Below are 27,852 nucleotides of genomic sequence, written 5' to 3' on the forward strand. Positions count from 1 at the left end.
CTCCTTGGATGTCAGGGACCACGTGAACCTTCATCAAGAGATCTCAAATGATCGCTTGTACGGACGGGCGGACAAATGGACTTCTGGATTTCATATTGTCTCGTCATCCTTATTATTTATAAATATGTAACTCGATATCTATTTCAATTAGTTGTAGGTGATAAAAACTACCGTTAGGTGAACAAAACTATTATACTCTGTGCAACATTTTTAAGGGTATACGAATGTAGCGAAAGAGATCAACTTCATTGTTCGACTTAATTTTATTACTATATTTTACTTCCCATCAGCGAAAATTATATCACTTTCATCCTCAAATGAGATAGGTATATATGAACTGCCAAAGAGGCTAAACTTAATATATGAAGGTGATGTTAAAAACGTCAATTATAGTATCAGAGTTCATGGTTTTAGAAATATAAGGTTTAGACCAAACTAATTTCATTTCAAGGGCGAAGCTGTCACTTTTTAATAGAAAGAACACAGAAATTTCAAATTTAAAGGAGAATGTTTATAATTATTCGAAAGAAAATGCATTGGAATTTCTTTTTAGAAGATTATCTTTTTCAAATGTTGGCCATCCGTTGAGCCAAACCGTTGTTTTTTCTAGGTGAAATGGCAGCTCTTGAATCTCTTTATGTTGCTCTGCGTTCCAAATGCGGAAATTTTGCTTGTTTACTTACCCATTATTGAGCCAGAAATGGACCTCATCGGTAAACAAAATTTGACTGAAAACGTTGGATCGGATCGTCGTGCAACCAGTTGCTTCAGAGTATTATTATGGTTTTGTTCACCTAACGGTTTTACGTATCATTTACAGCTAATCGAGATAGATATAGTGTTTGTTTAAACTCAACAAGGATTTTGTCAACATTACCAAATGGACAAGTCTTTTGTTGAGTGAGAAATCTTTCATTCTAATTTTATTTTTAAATTTTTAACTGTTATTTAATATTTTTGAAGTCTTACTTATCTAATTAAATATAAGTGTATGGGGTTGTTTTAAACTGTACAATGCAATACATGTGTGTGTGTGTGTTATCATATAACTTATGAGGTTTGGGTTGTTTTCAAGTGCACATGTGCAATTGTAATCAATTGCCCAAACCTAAGTAAATATGTTTATATTATATTTCTTGAGCGCATGCGTACTGCATATGAATGCATACGTGCCTCATATATGTATGTGTGTTGCATATAAATGCATGTATATTTACGTACGTTTTGTACTGCCTCGGTCTTATCTAATACTCGTATAAGTATGTGGACTGTATAATTTATTACAATAGTAAGATTTTTCTTATCTTATTCAACATTTGTGAAATATACAAAAGGTTTAAATATAATGTTGTTGTCATTCCTTTGGTATCAACGAACATGTTCAATTTTGAACATTCTCCCGGGCGACAAAAGTAACTACAGTTTGTGATCGTGTCATGTTCGTCAACTAAGTGACGTTCACGATGACTATGCGCCTTTCTGTGTTGAATTAATGATAGTTTCCTTATAACTATTTCTTCAAATTCGTTACAAAGGTATCCTGTTGACTTTTCTTTTTTCACATCGGACGACGCTATACCTTTGATGTGACGTTTCTTTTTTTGGACTTTAGTGTTCTCCTCTTCACTGCTCTCATTTTTCGGAGATTATTGTATGTGTTTGTTTGTAGACATCTCATTCGTTTCTTATTTTTGGCTTTTGGATTCAGTACTGCATCTTCCGCTGTCATACCTCCATCGTTAGTGACTTTAATTGTCATGTCTTCATTTGGCTCTTCATTAGGTGGTTCAAGATCAATTGTTGCATCTGTAACAAGATAACCAGCCTTCCTACTTCCTCCGAAGTGAGGACATTCCCGGGGAATAAAACGCCTCTTAAAGTTTTCTCTTGTTTGAAGTCATTATCCAAAATTGTAGCTCTCCAAGATTCCTTTTGCTCTTCAGATTTCTTTGTTTCTGCCAGGATGCATGGTTTTTGATCGCATTTAGTTGTTGACTTATTATCAGCTATCATTAGATCATGCACTTCCGTTGTGTCATAAACGCAATGCTTCTCTAAACATATTATAATGTATATCTTCCAGCAGCTTACCAAAGGTAATATCTTCAACGCATAGCTTATCTTTTCTATTTTTTAAATTGCTTTTTTGTTTTTTTAATCTTTTCATAACGTGAGTGATCTCACAAGATAGATCTTCTATCTCAACATTAAAATATGAATTGTTGTAATGGAGTGTCAATTCGTCGATATTTCTTTCCATGTAGCTCCATAAATTCTTTATTCTTGAGACGGTCTTCGTAAAATTCGGTTTCAGTTTCGTCTCCAGTATTTATATTAATTTTTGCCTCTGCAATTGTAAAACGAATTTTTTTGTTTGTCCTTGCCGTGCCTCGATGCCTTATCTAATATACATATGTGGACTGTATAATTTATTACAATAGTAAGATTTTTCTTATCTTATTTAACATTTGTGAAATATATAAAAGGTTTAAATATAATGTTGTTGTCCGTCTTTTGGTATCAACGAACATTTCCAATTTTAAACAATGTTTTATATGTAGGACAAAGAAATGCGACCGTGCGGACTGAACGTTTTTGACACACGACAACACTGACTGAACGAAAAAGGGACTCGAACGGAATAAAACCAATAACGGGCGTCACTTGAATAGCGGACGGCGACAGAGAAAGTGCAATAAAGCATTGATCTCTTGTAAAGTTGTATTGTAAAGCACCAGTTCATTAATAAAAGTGAAATTGATCTACATATTGTAAAGTTTAATAAAGCATCAGTTCTGTAATAAAGTGAAATTGATCTATTGTGAAGTGGTGTTGGTCCAGTCTTTTATTTCTGCACATCAGTGGATCATTCGTCTCCAGCAAATCGGACTTAGCGAGTCATCTACATTTTCCTACATATTGGTCGGTTGACCGTACGTTATATCCTACATATACATAAATATTAATGATCAAGATGACGAGAAAAGTTCATATCCGGGTGGCTGTCTGTCTGTTCGTCCGTCCGTGCAAGCTGTAACTTGAGTAAAAATTGGGGTGTGTTGATGAAACTTGGAGTGCAGTTTCCTTGGTACACAAAAAACTTCGAGTTCGCAGATGAGCGTAAGGACCTCTGCCACGTCCACAAATCGCCATTACCCGAAAACATATTAAGCGTCATAACCAAGCACTAAATTGGTATAAAATTGATTTTTGGCACAGGGGATTGCAGTAGCAAGGGTCACCTGCGAGGAAAAAATTTTTAAAAAGGGGACATGACAACACTCTCTAATATGTTTAATGTACATATCTCCTAAACCACTCAAGGTACAACAACCAAATTTGCTGAGCTCGAATATTATAAGAACCGACAGTGTGGATGAAGATACTGTTCAAAACTACTGAAAGCGCAATAAATTCATAACTAATTACGCCAAAGACATTAAATTTTACCTCCCAGATGGTATGCATAGGCCTTATGAAAGCTGGTGTGAAAATTAAACAATGGGCGTGGTACCGCCCACTTTTTAATCTCGGGACACGCCTAACCGATTTCGACTAAATTTAGCACGTATGATTTTTCTAACATTCCTATGTTACAGTGTGAAAAAAGGAAAATCGGCCTACAACCACGCCTACTTCCCTTATAACGCTATTTAAAATTCCATTTGATTCTTTCCAGTGCACAAATTAAGAAGTAATTAAATAGCGGAATAAAATTTTGCTGCAATAATTTCCTTGAAGTATGGCACCTTTTGACCGAAAATTGTCTAAATCCCACCAAAACTGTTCAATGTCCTAGGTACCGATTATGCGGCCCCCAGTATCTATAGTTGATTTTTGAATTCAGGGATAATCCATCTCTGAAAATGGTATGTCTTTATGCCAAAAATTGATCGAATCGGGCCAATACCTTCCAGAGTCCCCATATAAAAATATTTGAGTTATCTCAATGAAATTGGGATAGCGTGTTTTAATCATGACAGTGTATGTTTGCTTTAAATTTGAGCGAAAACTTGACTTAGCCCCTTACGGCCATTACCAGGATTTTCGAACATCCGGCTGAATTTGCTCCATATGATTGGTGATTGTATGTGAGGTACCTTAATGATAATAGTTAATGGATAACATCGGGTCGATACTAACCCAACTTCCATATACTACATGTAATGATTATCGTTTGTTTAACAAATCTTATGCCAAATTTGTCGGCAGTGTATGAGTTATATAGAGTATATGTATATATAAAACTTCATTGATTCCAATCCTCTGGTTTACGTTTTACATCTTAAGGTATTTCCCTGGCTTTGATTCTTGCAAGCTGCAAGTTGTTTATATTACATTTTATGTTTGATTTGTTATGAATGTCTGTGCGTCGTTCGCCCATCATCTAAGAAAGTAGCCGCAATATGTGTCGATGCATCAGCCAATGCTATTTTCTGTTGTTATATTATAAATGCCTCGCCGATTCCACATGAAGTCTCCAAAAAAAACATCTTGTTTACAGAAATCAGTATATTTTAGTTTTCTGAAGTAAAAAAAACATTTAAATGTTCCGTACATTAATATTAAACACATTATTATGATTTGAAATATAATTATTTATATATGATCTGTTTTGACTTTTAACATAAAACTACAAAAGTTAGTCTCTACCCTGATTCTAAGCTACCTCAACGATGATTTGCAAAAAAGACTCCGTTAGGACCTTCTGCAGGTCTAAAGGAATACCTGTTCAAATTTACCTGTCATTCCTAGCTGTGATTTGGACGTTATGCGGGCGCATAACGCAATAGCGTTTCTCTTTTATGTACTGTGCCCAAAAAATAAGGGGACATTGTATTTATTTTGAAAATTCTTTATTTATTCTTCCAAATCAATTTCATCCCCTTCAAAGTAATCCCCTCCCGATGCAATGCACTTATGCCAATGGCTTTTCCAATCTTCGAAACACTGGTTGTAGTCACTTTCCGTGATGACCTTCAGTTCCGTCTTCGCTGCGGCTTGAATCTCCTCTATCGTATAAAAACGGTGTCCTCAGAGCGGTCTTTTGAGCTTGGTGAACAGCCAGAAGTCGCACGGCGCCAGATCAGGTGAATACGGTGGTTGCGGAACGATATGGGTTGAGTTTTTGGCGAAATGATCACGGATTACGAGGGCAGTATGGGATGGTGCATTATCGTAGTGTAAAAACCAAGAAATGTCTTTCCACAATTCCGGCCTTTTTAGGCGGATAGCGTTACGCAAACGACGCATAACGTTCAAGTAATATTTCTTGTTGACTCTTTGACCGATTGGAAGGAATTCGTAATGCACAACACCACGATAATCGATGAAAACAGTCAACATGAACTTGATTTTTGAGCGACTTTAGCGAAATTTTTTTGGTCTCGGCTCGCTTTTGGCACGATATTGGCTCGATGCATCGGTTTTTTCGGGGTCGTAAGCACAGATCCACGTCTCATCGCCAGTTATAATGCGTTTCATGACACCTTGGTAGTCGGAAAGCATCGTTTCACACACTTCAACGCGACGTCTTTTTTCCAAAAAATTCAATTTTCGGTACCAGTCGAGATTTGACGCGCTTGAGGCCCAAAACATCCTTCAAAATGGTATTGGCTGAGCCTTTCGATATGCCAACTTCATCAGCAAAGTCTCTAATTGTTAATCGACGATTTTTCAACACCAAATCTGTGATTTGTTGGACGTGAGCTTCGTCGGTTGAGGTTGATGGTCGCCCTGGACGCTCTTCGTCTTCGACACGTTCACGGCCGGCTTGGAACTCACTATACCACGTGTAAACATTTTTTTTGGACATAGCCTCATCACCAATGGCTTTCTGCACCATCCTCAACGTATCCGCATCAGAAAATTGATTCCGTAAACAAAATTTAATGCAAATTCTTTGCTCAACAAATTTCGACATAGCAAAAAACGAAAAACTCACTTTTAGCAGCTCACAAAACGACACGTATCTCAAACACTAGTGAATATTTTCACATGAAATTTGACATAAATGTGACTGACAGTACTACCAACCTAAAAAAAATTATTCTCCAAATCCTTCGACCCGCGCAGTTTAAACTCAAATGTCATCCTACTTTTTGGGCACAGTTACACCTTATATCGTTTCGATCAGCTTTACTTGTTTTTACTTTTTTTAAATGATGTAACTATGGAAATAAATACTTAAACAAATGTCAAAAATTTGATAACTACCTTTATATTATTAATTTGATGTCTTTGTAGTCGTCTACATATAATTTCTTTATTAAGGTATGAGGATACATTGCATTATTTTTTGGTACAATACTCCTTTATGATGACTCTAAAATGAGCATTTGTTTCTATATATCGTTGGAAAGATAACTAGTCAATGGGATTACTATTCTGTATACATATATAAAAAACAATGTCACTTTTCGTTGTAATTTTATAACCTTAGAACGGGCTGACCTTTCCAAACCAAATCTGTAGGCTTTGTTCTGACTATTTCGTAGATGGTTTATGTGAAGATTGCACAAACTCGGCTGAGCGGTTCTTCATTTCTCACATTTTTTGTAATAATTCAATAAAGATACTATATCTATATCCGCGATGGACTCCTAAACTTCTTTTTCTTTATTGGCATAAACACCGCTTACGCATTTGTAGCCGAGTTAACAAGAGGACTCCTGAGCTACTGAACCGATTTTAGTAACATTTAGCAGGATAGTAAAAACAATTCATAAATAAAAAATACTGTGAAAGCTCTATTAAATCGACGCTCTATTAAGCGGACTACTCTATTAACTGGACAGAAAGGTTAGTAACCAGACTTTGAGAAAGCAGCCTTGAATCCGTTATTTCTTCCAAATAAATTTATTTGTATGAACATATTCAAAAATTTACCGTCAAGTACATACCCTTGGATTCGTATACCGACAAAAAATTTTCGCCTTTATTCGTAAATAAAATTTTCACTGCATTGAATAGTTTATTATATGAATAATAGTATAAAATGTATGCCACAGCAACGCGTAGCCGGATCCCCTAGTATATATATAAAAATGTCTTTAACATCAACATTTTTTCCGAACCTTCTTCTTCTTCTTTACTGGCGTAGACACCGCTTACGCGATTATAGCCGAGTTAAAAACAGCGCGCCAGTCGTTTCTTCTTTTCGCAACGTGGCGCCACTTGAATATTCCAAGCGAAGCCAGGTCCTTTTCCACTTGGCCTTTCCAACGGAGTGGAGGTCTTCCTTTGCTTTCCCCGGCGGGCACTGCGTCGAATACTTTCAGAGTTAGAGTGTTTTCGTCCATTCGGACAACATGACCTAGCCAGCGCAGCCGCCGTCCTTTAATTCGCTGAACTATGTCAATGTCGTCATATATCTCATACAGCTCATCGTTCCATCGAATGCGATATTCGCCGTGGCCAACGCGCAAAAGCCCATAAATCTTTCGCATAACTTTTCTCTCGAAAACTCGCAACGTCGACTCATCAGTTGTTGTCATCGCCCAAGCCTCTGCACCATATAGCAGGACGGGAATTGTGAGCGACTTATAGAGTTTGGTTTTTGTTCGTCGAGAGAGGACTTTATTTCTCAACTGCCTACTCAGTCCTAAGTAGCACCTGTTGGCAAGAGTTATCTTGCGTTGGATTTCCAGGCTTACATTGTTGTTAAATATTCGCAACTATCTACAACTTCAAAGTTATGACTGTCAACAGTGACGTCAGCGTGCTGTTGCATTCAGGTTAATAAGGGGCTTGAGTGTGTCATTGCTGCGGAATGACTGGATTTCCGACGATGATGTGAAGAGGGCGGGATATCTAGGGGGCAAGAGGCTCTTAGATGATAGGGTCAGGTGTAGGTGGCAAGAACGTTGGGACAATGGTCCTAACGGCCGAGTGACGTACGAGTACATTTGGGAAGTGGGGTGCGTTGAGGCTAACCCAGATTTCAGATTCTGTCTGAGTCTGGGTTTTCTGCTTACGGGGCATGGGAATCTGAATGCATTTTTGCATCAGAGGCACCTTTCGGATTCGTCGGGCTGTTTTTGTGGGGCGGGGTCGGAAAATTGGTCGCATTTGATTGCGGAGTGCCCGATGTACTCGGACATTAGAGATTTGAGTGGTATGGGGATTAGCTGGATTGATGGACAATTAGATGTTAGTGGTGTGATCTCCACTAGTCGGAATACCGAACAGTTAGGGTCGTTTGCGCGTGAACTATTTAAGCGGCGAAGGCGGTTAGCTGGAAGTTAGGGTTAGTTTCTGTATGATTGGTGTGTGTAAGTGATGTGTGTGTGTGAGGTCCAACTAAAGGCCACCAGTCCAGAGCCGTATGGCAGCTCAACTGGTAGTAGTTTCGGCTACGAGGTCTGACCGGAGACTTAATTCTGGTACCACGAGGAGCAGGAGCCCTTGGAGTTCGCTCCAACCTGCACGTGCGGACTGGCCCCTAGGGGAGTATCGTGGTGGTCGTGGTTAAAACCCAAATCGCGGGAAGAACTGACTTTGTCAGTTGAATGTGGAGTTGCATTGCAACCGGGTGCCGGACCCAAAGCACGTCAGATGTTTTAGATGGGCCTCGAACCCTACCATGGTGGTTAGTGTCTCCATTCCACATTGCCAATTGGCATGCAATGCTTTGCATTTTTAGGGCGCTGATCAACGCATTGATTTGATCCGCTGTGTTTTTGAGCGCAGTGGAGTGTAAAGCTGTCACCAGCAGGTGCCAACGTAAAACACACCGGACGTTGTCAACAGTGACGTGAGAACCAAGTCGCGAGTGCGCCGACTGTTTGTTTGATGACAGGAGATATTTCGTCTTGCCCTCTTTCACAGCCAGACCCATTTTCTTTGCTTCCATGTCCAGTCTGTAGCAAGCAGAACTAACGGCGCGGGTGTTGAGGCCGACAATATCAATACCATCGGCATACGCCAGCAGCTGTACACTCATATAAAAGATTGTACCTTCTCTATTTAGTTCTGCAGTTAGAACTATTTTCTCCAGAAGCAGGTTGAAGAAGTCGCGCGATAGGGAGTCGCCTTGTCTGAAACCTCGTTTGGTATCGAACTTCTCATACATCGCGGCATAAAGGCAGCTCCTTTTCGTGCTATCGAAAGTAGCTTTGAAATCGACGAAGAGGTGGTGTGTGTCGATTCTCCTTTCACGAGTCTTTTCCAAGATTTGGCGCATTGTGAATATCTGGTCGGTTTTTGATTTTCCAGGTCTGAAGCCACACTGATAAGGTCAATACGCTCGATAGAACCTTATACGCGATGTTGAAGAGGCTTATCCCACGGTAGTTGGTGCAGATTGTGGGGTCTCCCTTGTTGTGGATTGGGCATAGCACACTTAAAGTCCAATCGTTGGACATGCTTTCGTCCGACCATATTTTACAAAGAAGCTGATGCATGCTCCCTATCAGTTCTTCGCCGCGGTGTTTGAATAGCTCGGCCGGCAATCCATCGGCCCCTGCCGCTTTGTTGTTCTTCAATTGGGTAATTGCTATTAGAACTTCTTCGTGTTCGGGCAATGGAACGTCTGCTTTATCCGAACCACGCGAAATAAAAAGGCGTGCGTTTAAGAAAATTAAAAGAGTTGACTTGAGACAGTGGAATAAATTAAAATAAATTGAATAAAAAATTAAAACCGTTAAAAACTTAAAGTATTTAAATAAAACAGTATAAAAGAGCTAAATTGCACAGTAAAGTATTTAAAATTGTTAGAAAATTAAGAGAGTTACCTTAAAACAGAAATAAACAAATTAAAACAGTTAAAAACCGAAAGACTTTTAATAAAAATAAAAGTACATCCTAATATTGCGATTGTACAATAAGAGAGGAACGCCGGTAAAATAACAAGAATACTGTGACGTAATAAAACTTCAAATCAATTACTAAACGTTTATTTATTAAGATAATTCATAGAATTCTATACTTGCTGGCGTCTGTACAATAAGTGACGCTTCTTAAAAATTAAATTCTATGAATTGAATTAAAACTGTAACTTTCCAGGAAGAAATGCCTGAGAAAGAAAGTATAGTATAACTGACAAAATGTCTGTCAGATTTTTGTCTGTGTGCCCACAATACAAATGCAAACAATAGAAACTACCGTTAGGACGCGAAATTGTACATTTAAAACAAACAAAAGTGATAAGGACATCCGTTAAGACGCACATCGCATTCCTATAGTTGGAAAAATAGGTGGGACGAACAACCGTTAAGAAGCCTAATTGTACAGTTAAGACGCGCAATCGCACAGTTGAAACAATTGTAAGTGGACAAAAATAAAAAATTAATAAATAAGTGTAAAAATAGAATACCCATTTAACTATTCCATTATATTGTTATTATAATAAATTATATCCTTGACAACAAAGAGTGAGCGGAGCCGCGGGTTTAGACAAGTCTTATATGTAAAAATGAAACGTCTTTTTTGTATGCCCGCGCATTACGCCCGAACCACAGCACGGAAAGACGTGAAAATTTGCTCGGGTATTCCTTTAGTCCTGAAGAAGGTCCTAATGTCGGTCTTTTTTTGCAAAATCATCTTCAATTTCGCAATTTATATCTATATTTATAACGCAAGAATGGCCGAACCGATTGGGCATAAAATTGATGATGAGGTAGCTTGGAACCTCGGGACAGGCATAAGTTATTTTCTATCGTTTTTTGTTAAAAGTCACTACAATTCATAAATAAAAAAAATTATTTTTCAAAACATATGCATATGTTCAATATTCATGTTAGAGTAATTTGAATATTTTTTTCTTTAAAATTACGAAATAAAATCACACATCTACTGGCACGGTCCAGTGGTTTTTATTTACATACACATATACATACATATATTAATTATTACATACATTATATAGTTGTAACTGAACAAGAAAATGTTGAATCATAATTTGAGACGAGTGCATAATAGCTGAGGAATATTCCTGAAGCATTGCACAGAGTAATGCAATAATTAAAAGGAAGGGTCAAGTCTGTATTTTCTTAAGTGTAGTATCTGAGTTTTTGCCGTCGATTTAGGAATTACATTCGCAGAATGTTGGACTAAACATTACCATATGATTAGATATGGGGCGAGAGACGCGCCCTCTTCTGCTCTACTCCTGTACTGGTATTCTCTATAAAAAGAAGCATGTTGTATGTACAAGCATATGTGTAACGATATAAAATGCAGATGCAGAGACTGTGAAGATGTTGTTACATCATACATATTTATGTATGTACTACTCCTTAAGTGATATACGATGTCAATAAAAAATGTAGTGAAGTGAAGAGGAAAATTAACATTTACAGAACAAAATAGTTTAAACTAAAAAATATGAAACTGTACTACTAAAATTTTCATGTATCTTCTTCTTAATTGGCGTAGACAACGCTTACGCGATTATAGCAACAACAGCGCGCCAGTCGTTTCTTCTTTTCGCTGCGTGGAGCCAATTGGATATTCCAAGCGAAGCCAGGTCCTTCTCCACTTGGTCCTTCCAACGGAGTGGAGGTCTTCCTCTTCCTCTGCTTCCCCCGGCGGGTACTGCGTCGAATATTTTCAGAGCTGGAGTATTTTCGTCCATCCGGACAACATGACCTAGCCAGCGTAGCCGCTATCTTTTAATTCGCTGAACTATGTCGATGTCGTCGTATATCTCGTACAGCTCATCGTTCCATCGAATGCGGTATTCGCCGTGACCAATGCGCAAAGGACCATAAATCTTTCGCAGAATTTTTCTCTTGAAAACTCGCAACGTCGACTCATCAGTTCTTGACATCGTCCAAGCCTCTGCACCATATATCAGGACGGGAATTATGAGCGACTTATAGAGTTTGGTTTTTGTTCGTCGAGAGAGGACTTTACTTTTCAATTGCCTACTCAGTCCGAAGTAGCACCTGTTGGCAAGAGCAATCCTGCGTTGGCTTTCCAGGCTGACATTGTTGGTGGTGTTAATACTGGTTCCTAAATAGACGAAATTATCTACAACTTCAAAGTTATGACTGTCAACAGTGACGTGAGAGCCAAGTCGCGAGTGCGACGACTGTTTGTTTGATGACAGGAGATATTTCGTTTTGCCCTCGTTCACTACCAGACCCATTTTATGTGCTTCCTTGTCCAGCCTAGAGAAAGCAGAACTAACGGCGCGGGTGTTGATGATATCAATATCGTCGGCATACGCCAGCAGCTGTACACTCTTATAGAAGATGGTACCTTCTCTGTTTAGTTCTGCAGCTCGAACTATTTTCTCCAGGAGCAGGTTGAAGAAAAGGGAACTGTGGAAGGAGCAGGTTGAAGAAGTCGCACGATAGGGAGTCGCCTTGTCTGAAACCTCGTTTGGTATCGAACGGCTCGGAGAGGTCCTTCCCGATCCTGACGGAGCTTTTCGCGTTAATCAACGTCAGTTTACACAGCCGTATTAGTTTTGCGGGGATACCAAATTCAGACATCGCGGCATAAAGGCAGCTCCTTTTCGTGCTGTCGAAAGCAGCTTTGAAATCGACGAAGAGGTGGTGTGTGTCGATTCTCCTTTCACGGGTCTTTTCCAAGACTTGGAGCATGGTGAATATCTGGTCGGTTGTTGATTTTCCAGGTCTGAAGCCACACTGATAAGGTCCAATCAGTTTGTTAACGGTGGGCTTTAATCTTTCACACAATACGCTCGATAGAACCTTATATGCGATGTTGAGGAGGCTAATCCCACGGTAGTTGGCGCAGATTGTGGGGTCTCCTTTTTTATGGATTGGGCATAGCACACTTAAATTCCAATCGTTGGGCATGCTCTCGTCCGACCATATTTTACAAAGAAGCTGATGCATGCTCCCTATTAGTTCTTCGCCGCCGTGTTTGAATAGCTCGGCCGGTAATCCGTCGGCCCCTGCCGCTTTGTTGTTCTTCAGGCGGATAATTGCTATTCGAACTTCTTCATGGTCGGGCAATGGGACGTCTGCTCCATCGTCATCGATTGGGGAATCGGGTTCGCCTTCTCCTGGCGTTGTGCATTCTCTGCCATTCAGCAGGCTGGAGAAGTGTTCCCTCCATAATTTAAGTATGCTCTGGGCATCGGTCACTAGATCACCTTTGGGGGTTCTACAAGAGTATGCTCCGGTCTTGAAACCTTCCGTAAGCCGCCGCATTTTTTCGTAGAATTTTCGAGCATTACCCCTGTCGGCTGTCTGTTGTGATTGCAGCTTCTCGACGTCGAACCTTCCTTGTGTTTGTTGGCGTGCGTTTTTTGCTGCACAGAGGCGAGTGCGAATCTTAGCTGCAACAAGATAGTGGTCCGAGTCGATGTTAGAACCTCGGAGCGCACGCACATCTAAAACACTGGAGACGTGTCTTCCATCTATCACAACATGATCGATCTGGTTGGTAGTTTTTCGATCCGGAGACAGCCAGGTAGCTTGATGAATCTTCTTATGCTGGAATCTAGTACTACAGATAACCATATTTCGGGCCCCGGCGAAGTCAATCAGCCTCAACCCATTTGGGGATGTTTCGTCGTGGAGGCTGAATTTACCGACCGTAGTGCCAAATATACCTTCTTTGCCCACCCTGGCGTTAAAGTCGCCAAGCACGATTTTGACATCGTGGCGGGGGCAGCTCTCATAGGCGCGCTCCAAGCGCTCATAGAAGGCATCTTTGGTCACATCGTCCTTCTCTTCCGTCGGGGCGTGGGCGCAAATCAGCGATATGTTGAAGAACCTCGCTTTGATGCGGATTGTGGCTAGACGTTCATTCACCGGAGTGAATGATAGTACTCGGCGACGGAGTCTCTCTCCCACCACGAATCCAACACCAAACTTGCGCTCCTTTATATGGCCACTGTAGTAAATGTCACAAGGACCTACTCGTCTCTGTCCTTGCCCCGTCCATCGCATTTCTTGGACGGCGGTGATGTCAGCCTTTATTTTTGCGAGAACATCAACCAGCTGGGCAGCGGCACCTTCCCAATTAAGGGTCCGGACATTCCAGGTGCATGCCCTCAAATCGTAGTCCTTATTCCGTTTGCCATGGTCGTCATCAAAAGGGGGGTGTCTCATCCGAGGCTGTGTTTTATTTTTCATTGGTATTGTTTTTTACGTGGCGGGTCCCGAACCCAGCGCACAACCCTATGTAGGGAATGTTTCGCCTTCTCACATTAGCTCGCCTTTGAACGGATGTTCTTAGGCTACCCAGAGGATACTTGGTCAAAGACCGGAAGTAGTGAGCTGCTTGAGCCATGTGTAAAAGAATCGTTTCTGGCCACTCCCAAGTGAATAGTGATCAGAGAACTTTCCTCACTTGCGTGAACTTCTACACATGACTCCATCCTCCTCATGTATATAACAAGAAATTGTAACTAAAAACGACAACAAAAAACTCGAAACCGTGCTACATGTACATACATTCATAATTGGAAATTGCATACGGAAAAAAATCGTGGATGCGACAACTGCAACAAAAAGAAACAGGCAGCAGGCAACGGCAACAATAAGCCACAATGCCACTGAAAGACAGAAGCAGGGATACACTCACGGAAAATGATTAGTATACTTTTATTTATTTTATTTATATTTACATATGTACTACCCTTATTAGTATTACATCTATGTATTAATAGTAATTATATTACTTTCTTTAACATACAACAAATCGACTTATAAACCTTTTAAAGGAAGTAAATAAAAATAAAATTTTTACAAAAAAAAGAGTCATAGACATGGAAAAATTAGACATAAACAGCAAATTCAAACACATTTCAAGTAATTTAATTTCTCTTCCCTTTTATGATGGTAATAGAGACGCTCTTCTTAATTTTATTGAAAGAATCGATTTAATGGTGCCTATTTTGGAGTCTTTTCCACCCGAATATAAAGTATTATTAATGGGTAACATTTAAGATCAAATTACGGGCAGTGCTAGAGGATCCCTCCTAATGAATGGGAATCTAGATATTTGGCCATTAATTAAACCAGTTTTAATTCACATTCATGGCGAAAATAATTCTGTTGGAGAACTAGTCGACAAGATAAGATCATGTCGTTGTGACTCTTAAATTGAGAACTTTTATACTAAATTGGCAACACTTTTATGTCGTTTGAACAATGCACTGTTTTTTAACGAAAACAAACTCCCCGAAGTTAAAAGTGAAAGCAAAGCCAGAATTGCTTTAAGTTCTTTTAAGTACGTACCGGAAGCATAATCGTAGGTCGAAACCCAATAAATCTATAAGAAGTTTTAGACATTATAAAGTCAAACGGTTATTTAAATTATACAGTCTCAAATTCAAATAGTAGACCCCAACAAAACAGTAATAAAAATGGACGGATTTTCGAACAAACATTAAAATATAGAAATATGAGAAGATGCAATAATAATAATGGTAAATATATATTTCAACCACATTTTTCTACACAATCGGGTCAAAATCGCAATCAATTTCAACCAAATCAGACACACAGAACAGAAAACCACTACCAACAAACAAACCATAGCACACAATACAATAATACAACTAGATTATCCAACATCCTCATAACAACAACAACTTTTCTCATGGAGAACCTACACTTGAGCCAATGTATATAGGCATAAACGAAAATAACCAAAATAACCAAAATTCTCACTTTGGCGATCAGGTAAATTACCCCATATAGTCATAAACACGAGATTGAAAACACTAAAATTTATTATAGACTAGCTGACACCTCAGCCGTTGTCCTGCGTGTTTTGAAATGAAAAGAAAGTTAAGTTTTTTTAATTTAACGTAGCTTGATAAACAACATTTTTTGGTTTCTGTTCCGATATACAGAAAAGATGGTTTTCCAACTCGTGAGCACGCCACGTATATCTGACCGTGTGAAAAACATAGCATTTCCAAATTTATGCCCCACACACGATGTGATTGCCATCTCAAATGCAATTTTCACTGGAAACGGAATACGTTTGAACTGAAATGGCAAATCGATAGAACTCAAAGGAGTTCGTAGAATTAAGCAATCTGCTCGCTTCTATTCGATAAGTGCGTCACGATCAGTCGGGTTCCATTACACAGTTTTCGGCGCATGCGAAACATAATAAGGACAGATCCAACTTTGAGACGCAAATAATGCGGTGCAATACCAAGCCTCTGCAAAGAATTTAGAAATTCCACAGGACAATTCATGCCGTCGTCTTCATTGTCAAGAAAACCGATCGATTTGTATGAGCGCAAGTCTCCCGGAATTTGTCTTTGAATCTTCCAATTTAAGTCAACAACATCGGTATTTTGTCCATCAAATGGTTGGCCTTGCTTTCTGCGTAACTATTTCTTTGACGATGCATTCCAGGTATAATATCAGGGTATTTCCGAATAGAGCAATGTTCTCGCAAACGGATCACTAACGAAAGTTGAACAAAAACTCGTAAATGTTAATTTTGTTGCTGGCGGTTTTTTCACTGGCTGTATTGTATTCTCTGGGTTGAAATACACTCTTTGGCCATTCTCCAAATTAACTTCCAGACGCACAACACTGGGAAAACGTTCATGAATTGCAAAAATAAATATCCTACAAAGCGCTTTATTGCAGTTCACGTATCGACCATTTGCTACTTGCTGATCTCAGCTCGTTCAAGACCAATAACCGCCATGTTGCTTCCTTTGGTGACGTAATTACAAACGTATTTTATCGATTATACCAAACTGCAATACTCACCATTGATATGAGTTTTGAATGTGAATTAGACAATAATGGTGAATATAGTACGATCCGTGTGTTGTCAACTTCGATATTCACTATTATAAATTGAATGCTGAATGTTCTGCCATTGTCGTCTGGTGAGCGACGCCGATAGAGGGGATATCCATCATTTCTAGTTTGTGTTTCCGAAAGAAAAGCACGTGGATTTATTGTCAGACATACAAACAGAAGTGGGATTGTGGTGTCCGCAAGGCCCATGAACCATTGGATTGGTTTTCATCACTTCGTATAATAGTGGATCATTCTCTGCATCAGGAATTTCAGCAGAAATGATTTCATCAATTTGATCTGGAGTAACCACCATCCACCATCCAAAGAATAATGTGTGCGGCAAACCAATTTTTTGCCACTCAACAGATTACATCTAGCATCTAACAGCACGACATATACGTTGCTTCAAGATAAAGTCCATCAAACATCGTAACTGTTGTTTGAAAAGTCGTGCTGTGACATCGTGACGATCTCTTGCTGATTGACCGCGATCCATAATTCCACACGTATGTATGTCACCGCATCCTGGGAGTACTTCTTACCTTGCCTTGCCTTGGGCTGCCATACGTTGGTGGTAAAAAGAACGCCGACCGATATTAGGGCAACCTCTTCGCAATTGATCACTTTGTGCAAAACACACGTAAAGTTTTCAGTGAATAATTTTCAATAATTTACCTTTTGAATAGCCGAAATTAAGAAAGAAATCGACCGAAATTGAACTATTCAAATAATTTACAAATCAAAATATTGAAAAACAAAACAAACAAAAATTTAAAAAAAAATTTATGGAAAAAAGTTACTTTTTGGAAATAACTGATTTTCCGACTTTTCCTCATGAAAAGTATAAGGTATTTTTATTTTTAAACCTTCCCCGATTCACAACGAACATCCTCTGAAAATTTCATTAAGATTGGTGCAACCGTTCTCTTAGCGTTACTAACAAACAAACATTCATTTGTTTGTATAGGAAAAAGAAAAGGGCTGTTTTTAGGGGTTTTCATTTGTTTGTATAGGAAAAAGAAAAGGGCTGTTTTTAGGGATTTTCCGGTAATTATTCGAATTTTTCTTGCCGTAAAAACCATCCTTGAACCTCAACGAACCTTTTAAAAAAAGAATTGGCAAGATTGGTCCAGGCGTTGTTGAGTTCTGCGCTTAGCAACACATTTTGCGATTCATTTTTATATCTAAGAAGATTCTGGTGCTGAATTTAGCACAATAAATCCAAGACTTTGTAATCCGAAATGGAGAACAATGTCACCTACTTTCAATATTAAAATCTTAAACGGACATGTCTCAACAAACATACGGTACAGCGTACTGCTTTTTAAAAAAATTCGGAAAGAAAATCAATTTGTCGATTTTATCGAATTACCTTTTAACGACTACTTCGACGGTATATTGGAAACAATTCACTGCTTAGCTTAAATAGTTAATTGTAGAACTCCGAAGCTTTTTGCAGACAATGCGGCACTACCGATTTATTTTTGTGAAGAAGAAGAATACGAAGTAGAGGAATATTTCAAAAAAAGAAGATTTGCAGGTATTTTGTTGTCAAAACGAATAACGCTTTAGTGCATTCAATAGCGCATTTGCAAAACATTTAAGTTCAAGGATGAAGCTACATTAAAAAAGGTACTGAACGATTACCGAGACATATTTTAAGAGGAAGGAAGCAATTTACCGTTGACTAGTGCTATACAACATAAGATTAGAGCTAAGACGGATTTTCCAATTTATACCAATTTTATAGATACCCAGTTGTGTATCGTGCTGAAGTTGACAGACAAATAAATGAGTTGTTAAATCAAAATATAGTAGTTCAGAGCAATAGTCCTTATAATTCACTTTTATGGGTCGTACCAAACAAAAAATTGACAACGGCGGCACACAAAAGTGGTGACTAGTAATAGATTACAGGAAACTAAACGAACATATGATTGATGACAAATTTCCAATTCCTAATATGGAAGACAAATTTTACAAAAAAAATGTAGCTACTTTAGCACAATAGACTTTCCTAAAGGCTTCCATCAAATCGAAGTATATCAAGATGACAGAGCCAAAACGGCATTTTTGTCGGCAAGTGGCCACTACGAGTTTAATCGTATGTCCTTTGGGCTAAAAACAGCTCCCGCAACGTTCCGAAGACTCATAAATCATATTTTAAGAGGTTACATTAATAAAATTTGCGTCGTATATTTGAATGATATTTTAATTTTTTCACTTAGCTTTATAGAACATATCGACCCCATAACGGAAATTTTTAAGAAATTAAGAGAATAAAATTTAAAAAAGTGCCATTCCGCAGCATTTACAATAAAATTCTTAGGTCATGTGGTTTCAGTTGACGGTATTAGACTAGATGCATTGAAAATTAAAGCAATAGCAGCGATGTCACCACCATCCAATACGAAAGAAATTAAAAAATTTCTGGTCATTACGGGATATTATCGGAAATTTATACGTGATTATGTAAAGGCTGCCTATCCAATGAATCGGTATTTAAAAAAACATTGCGTTGTTAACAAGCTCTTTTGAAACATTAAAAAAGTTAATTGCAAGTGAGCCGGTTTTACAACCACCAGATTTCAATAAAAAAATTTATACTAACAACGCATCTCAGTATGCTATCGGGTCAGTTCTAAGCCAAAGCGGCTTTCCAATTTGCTTCGCATCACGTACTTTAGCTGACCACGAGATTCGTTATTCGACTATAGCAAAAGAAATGCTTGCTGTAGTTTGGTCAGTAAAACACTTTCGAACCTATCTATGTGGTTGTAAATTTGTAATTCAAACCGATGATAAACCTTTGACCTAGTTAAATATTCTCAAAGGACCTAAAATGAAACTGGTGAAAGGTAAAGATAATATAGTAATCGATAATTTAAGCAGATACATAAAGAATGAGGAATGCAAAACCGCAATCGTATTTAATAATGAAAATACTTTAAACGATAACAGTGAAGAACAGGTAGAGACTTGGTCAACGGAAAAATCGGGAACTATTACCAAAATCAAAACTATCTTAGCTGTGGTGAAAACGAAAGGTTTTTTTAAAAATTTGTACACAAAAAGTGTAATGACATATTGTTGTAACAGAAGAATCAAATTTAAAAGAAATAGTGCGAAAAGTAATGATAGAAAAAGGGATCATATTTCTTTAATTCCAAGACATTTGTAATCAATATTTCCAATTTAAAGATTTAACACTGGCTAGGTCAGCGATAAAACTAATAGAAATTACGGACAAAAATGAAATACTGACTATAATAGAAAACGAGCACCTTCGTAACAATCACAGAGGTATACAGGAAATATTTCTTGAACTAAATAATAAATTTGTTTACCCTAAATTATTTGAAATAATAACCAAATGCATCAATAATTGCTCAATTATCAAGTAACAGAAACCCCGAAATTATTTCAACGACATAGTTCACATGGATATTTGGTTTCCGTACAGAAACGTAATGTATCTCAAAACTATAGACAAATTTTCAAAAAACGCAACGTTCCACAAACTTAACGACATAAATTGGGTTGCAATCTTGGCAGCTTTGAAACAACGTATACAATTTTTAGGAAAAATGCGAAAACTAGTATTTGATAATGAACGCTGCATACAGCACAATAAAGTTATTTTTAGAAGAAGAAAACATTAAGACTCATGTAACCACCCCATGGCATATAACGGTTAACTGTACATTAAATGAACATTTGAGAATAATAGAGGCAGATAAAAGCAATAAGATAGAATATTTGAATGACAAACGTTTTTAAATATTTAACTCCTACAATAATACAATACATTCAACAACAAAAATGAGGCCCATTGATTTTATAATTATAAATCATGATAAAGAATCAATTCAGAATTTATCTAGAAAATACGAAGAAGAAAAAATTAAAAGGATTGCTCAACTTAACCAAAAAGGGTACCATGAACAAATCATTTGGATAATGTAGTAACTAACAGAGAAATTGGAAAAAATAAACTTAAATACAAGCAATCAAATAAATATGAGCGTAACGGTGACTATGTGGTCAACACATCGAGCAAAAGAAGAACTAAATGTTATGAAACGCAATTAAAGCGTGAGTACAAATTCCAAATCCAATAAATAAAGAGAAAATGAAGAATACAATTTTAAGAAACTTATAAAAAATAATTTAAAAATGTTTAAAACAATGAAAAATTAACTAAAAATGTTAAACATGATTATTAATTAATTATGAAACTTATGAAAAATTATTTAAAAATGTTACTTTAAGAATTTGCAGAGACGCAAATTTCTTGAGGGTGGAGCTGTTATGTATCCATTTATTCACCAAACTTTATACATTACATATCATACGCTTTCCAACACTTACCCTTTAAAATCTCTATTTCTCATTGTCTTATTTATCCTTTTTCCTTAAACATTATTTTTATCTCTCACTCCACCCGCTATTGGATTGTATTAGTTTATAATCTTTACATTGTAACGACAAAAAGTCGTAGTTTGATTTCTGACCTATCCAAACCAAATCTTTGTTCTGACTAGTTTGCATAAAATAGGTCAACCGGCACTAAATAAATCTGTCAACCTTGTACTTGTACAGAAATTGCACGGTGATCACGAATACGTCGTGCTACATTTTTGGAAATGTTGTGTGCTGCTTTTAATTACAACAGTCAGATTGCTCATATGTATGTAGTATGTATGCATACATTGGATTGATGTCCGCAATTTGTCCACATTGTGAACCGGCTAACTTTCAAGGTTATACGCCCGGGATATATTGTGCTTATGGCAAAGTGAGATAGCCAGCATCAAAAACTCCACCCTAACCATTGTATTTATTAGTTCTTGGCACACCTCAAACGTTGAAGCTTCGTTTGAGTCATGTTCAGCAATACAATTCGACATTTTAAATTACACATTTTGGTGCTACGTAGGTTGCTATATATATTTCTGGCCTAATAATGTAAATAAGCATATTTATCAACGAAAATGTTTTTTTTTTTTGTCGATTGCTGTGTTGTTTCGGGCTCATACGCATAGATCCATGATTCGTCACCTTTTTTACGGCCAGGTGTGCATGCAATATCGAATATATGCTGGTGGGAGAAATGCATAGGCATGCCTCTATCTGAAGGTATGTTACATAATGGTCTTGCATTATCAGTTCACGTACGGCATCGATGTTTTCTGGCACAACGGCTGTTTTTGGACGACCTTCACGGAATTCGTCTTTGAGCGAGCGTCGGCCACGATTGAATTCGTTGTACCAGTTTTTCACAGTGCTATAGGATGGTGCTTCATAGCCATACAAAGATTTTAGTTCATCGATGCACTCTTGTCGTGATAATCCACGAGGAAAGTTGTGAAAAATGATCGCACGAAAATGTTCACGAGTTAATTCCATTTTTTGGCCGAGTTGAATTTTTTAATTTCCTGTAAATAAAACAATTCACGATTAAATGACAAAACGTTTTGAGTGATGTTATGCTAAAAGATGTCAAACCTTCCAATGGAAATGTCAGATTGCACCTGTAAACACTTAGTGTTGCCCTAGACCAGAATATATATAGCAGCCCTCGTACAAAAATTATTATACTCTTGCAACATGTTTCTGTTGGCAGTACAAAAGCTGTTGCCAGTTTTATTGAAGCTACGATCTTAACCGATAAATCAAAAGGAGAAATTTTTTTATACCGCGTATCTCTGTGATTTCAACTCATATGCCATTTCGATTCAAAGGATTACAATTAAGTTTTAAATAACATAGCAATTAATAAAATATTTTTTTGTCTGAATAAATGAATTTGATGTTAAAATAAAATTTTATTTTTATTTCACTTTATACGTAGCGAAGTACGTACCGCGCCGCTAGTCCGTTATATGTAAGTTATGCGTGGTCGTGAACCCATTTATGAAAGCAATATTTCTATTTTAAGTTTTAATTGTATGCGGGAACGTGCGGGAAAGGTACGGTTGTGACAGATGAGTCCGAATGATATTGGTAACTAACCTAAGATACAGCATATACATGAATGTATTAAAAGTTATTTTATCATACCAAAATCTTTCTCATAAAGTATCCCAGCCTTGGTCCAATTCAGGTAACGAATGATATCTTCGAATGCTAAGTTAACGTACTCTTTCGCTGGATATAAATTAATGGAAAATTCTGTATTGGCCACCTTATGTGATAATCGTGATTCTATGTGTGGTATATCAAGGGCATCGCATATTGAATGAATATGAACTCCCAATACAGCGTTGAATGGTCCAAAAATCGCGTGTATGCCTGACTCGATTAGGGCGCAGACTTAAAATATATATATATTGAAAATTATATTTACCTGTCAGTAGTCATATGGTTTTGAAAATAGTTCTAATCTAATATTTTAAACATATCAATAACAATTTTTACATGATTAGTTGCGCTAGTACCTTAGGTTACTGAGAGCAAAAGGTTTTCGAGGCCTAGTGTATACAATCATATGATTTGATAATAAGAGCTACCTTTTTGGCAGGCATGAAATGAATCATCCTTGGTCACGTGCTGTAGATCGAATGTCATTTTCGTCTCTGGAAATAAGCTTGCGTCCTTATTAATGCTGTGTATAGCGTATTTGAAGGCAAGATCGATCGGACCATCTTGTATGTCTGAAGAGATGGCACCTACGATGAATAATATACTCTAATTCATATATATATATATATATATATGTACGTAATTGTGTTTATCAGCAAACAGTGTTAATTAAGTATTGGATGCCAATTTCCAAGGACAATTTAACATTTCAATAGTAAATGTTATGTACGTTGTTTTGCCATATATGGCACACAATAGGTATCAACGCATACCTCGTGATATTTGTTAATATTATTGAAGGTTGAATTTTGGAGCACTATAAAATTGTAAAATGATTTCCTCTTAAACTACTGCAAATAAATCAATGAAATTTTGTGTACTCGAAGAATTTGCTCATACTTTCGGTTTTCAGCAGCGACCCTCCAAAAAGGCCTGGTGCCACCGAAAGCACCACTTCTTGCTAAAGCAACATCTGGGTAAGACTGCTTGATCACATTAAACGTCTCTGTCGCAGATTTACCAAGTTTCACACAGAATTTAATCGCGTACCTCTGCTCTAACGAACGCTGCATTTTCGGCTTGCACCACTCACATAAACACGTCGCGCGAAAATGTTTGTCTGACTCTCCAGGTGCTCGGTGACAACTGTCCAGCTAGGAACGCCCTCTACCGAATATACAAAAGAGGACTCACAACTTGTTGCAACGCATCGTATAATTATAAAATCACAAATTTTTACACGTTTACGCAATTTTTTTTTTAACATCATACAAAAATTACTTTACGCAATTACAATTCTCAAGCTATTTTTCGGTTCGTTATTATGTATAACTTTATTAGACTATATGTATGAAACCCCTAAATATATATGGCATAAAATAACCAGAAATTTAATTAAATTTTAAGTAATTTGTGTGATGTCATATAATATTTTCAATACTTGGTTCATCATTTGAGAAAATTTTACTTCGAATCTTCATGAAATTGCTGTGTGTTTTTATTGATATTGCTTAATTCAGGCGCTTTTGGAATGAGCATCATGATCCACATGAGAGCAGAAATCGAAATCTATTGTCGCAAGTGCATTTTCTGCCCATTCGAGAAGACTTTGAGCACTGCGTAAATGATTCCTTCAATACCTTCCACCCTATCACATGCTCTTTTATAATGGAATGTCGCGAAAAAATTTCACACAGCTGCAATTCCGAAATCTTTTTTGTGATAGTATAAATTTAATAATAGCTCCAGATCTTGCAAATTTTTGCTTTGACCTATACATGTTCAGAGCTATATTCTGATCAGTACGTGCCTCAAGATATTCTATTTGAAAATGTTCGAGTAAATCTGATAAATTTTAGAGATATCGTCTTTTCTGAGTTTTAATCTTTTACAACAGTTTTTATCCATTGACTTTTAAGTGCAAAAATATCAAATAAAACATTGTGTTTGGGGCAAAAAATTAAATATCTTCGGAATGCATGAAGGAACAAATTTTTCCGCGTTGTGTCACATAGTTTGCTATTTTTTAGCGTGAAGAAGGCATGAGAAAATTACTTTACTGATTTTTAATGAAATATTTATATCACGAGGTAAGCGTCTCATCCCTCACCTACTGATGTCCTAATTTTCAAAAGCGGTGATGTAGCGAAATTTTCAGGGTATAGATACGTTATTTTTATACTTTTGCAACCTGTTGCTAAAAAGTACATACAAGTATATTAGCCTTATTCACCTAACGATTGTACGTATCCCCTAAAACTGATCGCGATAGATAAATATAAATGATCAAAATGACAAGAAAAGTTGAAATCGGGATGACTGTCTGCCTTTCCGTCGGCCGTCCGTCCCTGCACGCTGTAACTTGAGTAAACATTGAGATATCTTGATGAAACTTGGCATGCGCTTTCCTTGGCACAAGAAAAGTTACGAGTTCGTATATGGGCGTAATCGGACCACTGTCACGCCAACAAAACGCCATTAATAGAAAACTTAACATAAGTAACCACTAAATTGAGATATAAAACTCTATGTAATTGGACAGAGGGGTCGGAGTAGTCAGCGGCTATTGTTGACAGAAAATGTTGAAAAAGTGGGCGTGGCCGCACGCTCTAATAGGTATAATGTACATATCTCCTAGACCACCAAAGCTAAAATAGCCAAATTCTTACAAGAGCTGTTACTGACAGGATAAAAATGAAATCGGATAATAACTTCGCCCACTCCTCATATAACGATTAAGTTAAAAACTACTAGAAGTGCGATAAATCAATAACTAAATACACCACATTGACATAGTTCAGCGAATTAAAAGACAGCAGCTACGCTGGCTAGGTCATGTTGTCCGGATGGACGAAAACACTCAAGCTCTGTATTCGACACAGTACCCGCCGGAGGAAACAGAGGAAGAGGAAGACCTCCACTCCGTTGGAAGGACCAAGTGGAGAAGGACCTGGCTTCGCTTGAAATATCCAATTGGCGCCACGTAGCGAAGAGAAGAAACGACTGGCGCGCTGTTATTAACTCGGCTTTAATCGCGTATGCGGTGTCTGGCGATCAGAGAACTTTCCTCACTTGCGTGAACTTCTACACATGACTCCATCCTCCAAATCAAACCAACCAACCATCAAACAAACAGTTGTCGCATTTGCGGCTAGGCTCCCACGTCACTGTTAACAGTCATAACTTCGAACCAGTATTAACAGCAACAACAATGTCAGCTTCGAAATCAAACGCAAAATAACTCTTGCTAACAGGTACTACTTCGGACTGAAATGGACAAAAACACTCCAGCTCTGAAAGTATTCGACGCAGTACCCGTCGAGGGAAGACCTCTACTCCGTTGGAAAGACCAGGTGGGGAAGGACCTGGCTTCGCTTGGAATCTCCAATAGGCGCCATTTTGCGAAGAAAAAACTGTCGCGCTATTGTTAATTCTGCAATAACCACGTAAGCGGTGTCTGCGTCAGTAAAGAGGAAGATATATTTCAGAGATATTCCATTTTGCACCCAGAAAAAGATACAAAAAGGCTTTGAAGTCACTATTGTACAGTGAGCGGGGCACCGCCCATATGTGGGCGAAATAACATATCCCCGGACCTATACCAGAGTCTATCGCCGTTTTCCCTCAGCCCCTATAACAAATATTTAGGGTTGCCAAAAGACTGGTTTGGCGTTCAATATAACGGGTGATCCAAGTCCATGTAGTTTGTTGTTTTTGATCAGTATTGTTTATCATTTCATCATGTAAAGATGTAGATTAGGTTAGGTTAATATGGTAGGTCAATAAGCCACGTATAGACTAGTTTGGACCTTTTCAGCCCAGATACCAGATGTAGTTCAGTTGCTAGATCCAAGAGAAGTAGTCATCCTTTAGAATGCCTGCGCTTGCCCCGAAATTTAAGAGTCTCTTCCTCTTGTCGATAGTGAAGATACCTTCCCCAATGTATGATACCGTGGTGAGCCCAGATGATTACAACGTAGCCTTGGCAGTGGGGGCAAGTGTACAAAAGATGCTCCATTGTTGATATGCGGTACAACGTTACTGACTTGGCTGCTGTTTGGTTGTCTACGTAGATGTTGACTCTGGAATTGCCTGCAGGTGCATTAGAGACCAGTTCTCCGGCTTCCGCAATAGCAAAGGCTTTAGCTTGAAATATATATCAGTGGTCCGGCAACTTAAAACGTTGCTTAATGCCTAACTGTGGACAGTAGATTCCGGCACCAACTCCATCGTCCATTTTGGAGCCATTCATGTAGATGTTTATTGTGTTGCGCGTAGCTAACATACCTTCACGCCAGCCGTCTTTTTCTATTTTTACTTAGAATCTTCTTTCCCAGTTGGAAAGTGGAATCGTGTAGTCGGTGATTTCCCAACTGCCATAATCCACCGAGCTATGCCTGAAGGTTCTATATGTAAATTCTCCTGCAGCTAGTAGTCGTCCCACCGGCTTTGCTGCGCAGTTTTCAGTGAAGAAGTCTATAGGTAGCAGGTTTAGGACCAGTTCAAGAGCCGTCATTGGAATTGTTCATAAAGCTACTGTTATGTATAGCGCAGAGAGCTTTTGAATCCTTTCGATTGCCTCCCACTAGGTGGATTTCTATACTACTGCTCCGGAGAGCACCAGTGCATGAGAGAGTGAGAGAGCCCCCAGATTGTGACGAGCATCTGCCTACACGCATTTAAAGCGTTGCTAGCTTTCCTCACTCCTTTTTCCATGTCGTGCTTCCAAAGCAGTTTTTTTGTCCAAGTCCACCCCAGGGTACTTGGTGATCAATTGACTCGATGCTGTTCATAACAGGTTCCGTAGAGACATTGTTTTGCGCTCCAGAAATGTTCAAGAACGCTTCAAGAGCGTAATTCTTATATTCAAGAGCCCTTTCGATATTAAATGCCCTTCGTAGTTACCGCGTTCTTATAGTCCGGAAAATGTACACTGTCCAGGTTGCTCAATAAGTTCTACCAGTTGTCCGTCCACTCTCCGCTACTTTTTCGAATTAGACCGGGCGAGGCGGTGATCTTGGATACTAGTTTCCTAAGACTCACCACCTCGTGCGTCTTTTCAAAT

General features: G+C 38.1%; 1 protein-coding gene across 7 annotated transcripts in view; it reads right to left on the minus strand.

Moving 5' to 3' along the window:
* Nucleotides 1-27,852, minus strand: part of LOC126765667 (glutamate receptor ionotropic, kainate 2-like) — a 133,043-nt gene that overhangs the window by 97,190 nt on the left and 8,001 nt on the right. For 4 of the 7 annotated variants that reach the window (XM_050483252.1, XM_050483254.1, XM_050483251.1 and 1 more), the window contains exons 2-3: nt 23,216-23,374; nt 22,767-23,018 (exon numbers count right to left, since the gene is read on the minus strand). The exons of the other annotated variants lie outside the window; for them this stretch is intronic. In XM_050483252.1, the coding sequence (XP_050339209.1) occupies nt 22,767-23,018; nt 23,216-23,374 (411 nt within the window). The remainder of the gene's footprint in view (nt 1-22,766; nt 23,019-23,215; nt 23,375-27,852) is intronic. 7 annotated transcript variants of the gene reach the window in all.

This window comes from Bactrocera neohumeralis, unplaced genomic scaffold, assembly GCF_024586455.1.
Source record: "Bactrocera neohumeralis isolate Rockhampton unplaced genomic scaffold, APGP_CSIRO_Bneo_wtdbg2-racon-allhic-juicebox.fasta_v2 cluster11, whole genome shotgun sequence".
Taxonomy (NCBI): domain Eukaryota; kingdom Metazoa; phylum Arthropoda; class Insecta; order Diptera; family Tephritidae; genus Bactrocera; species Bactrocera neohumeralis.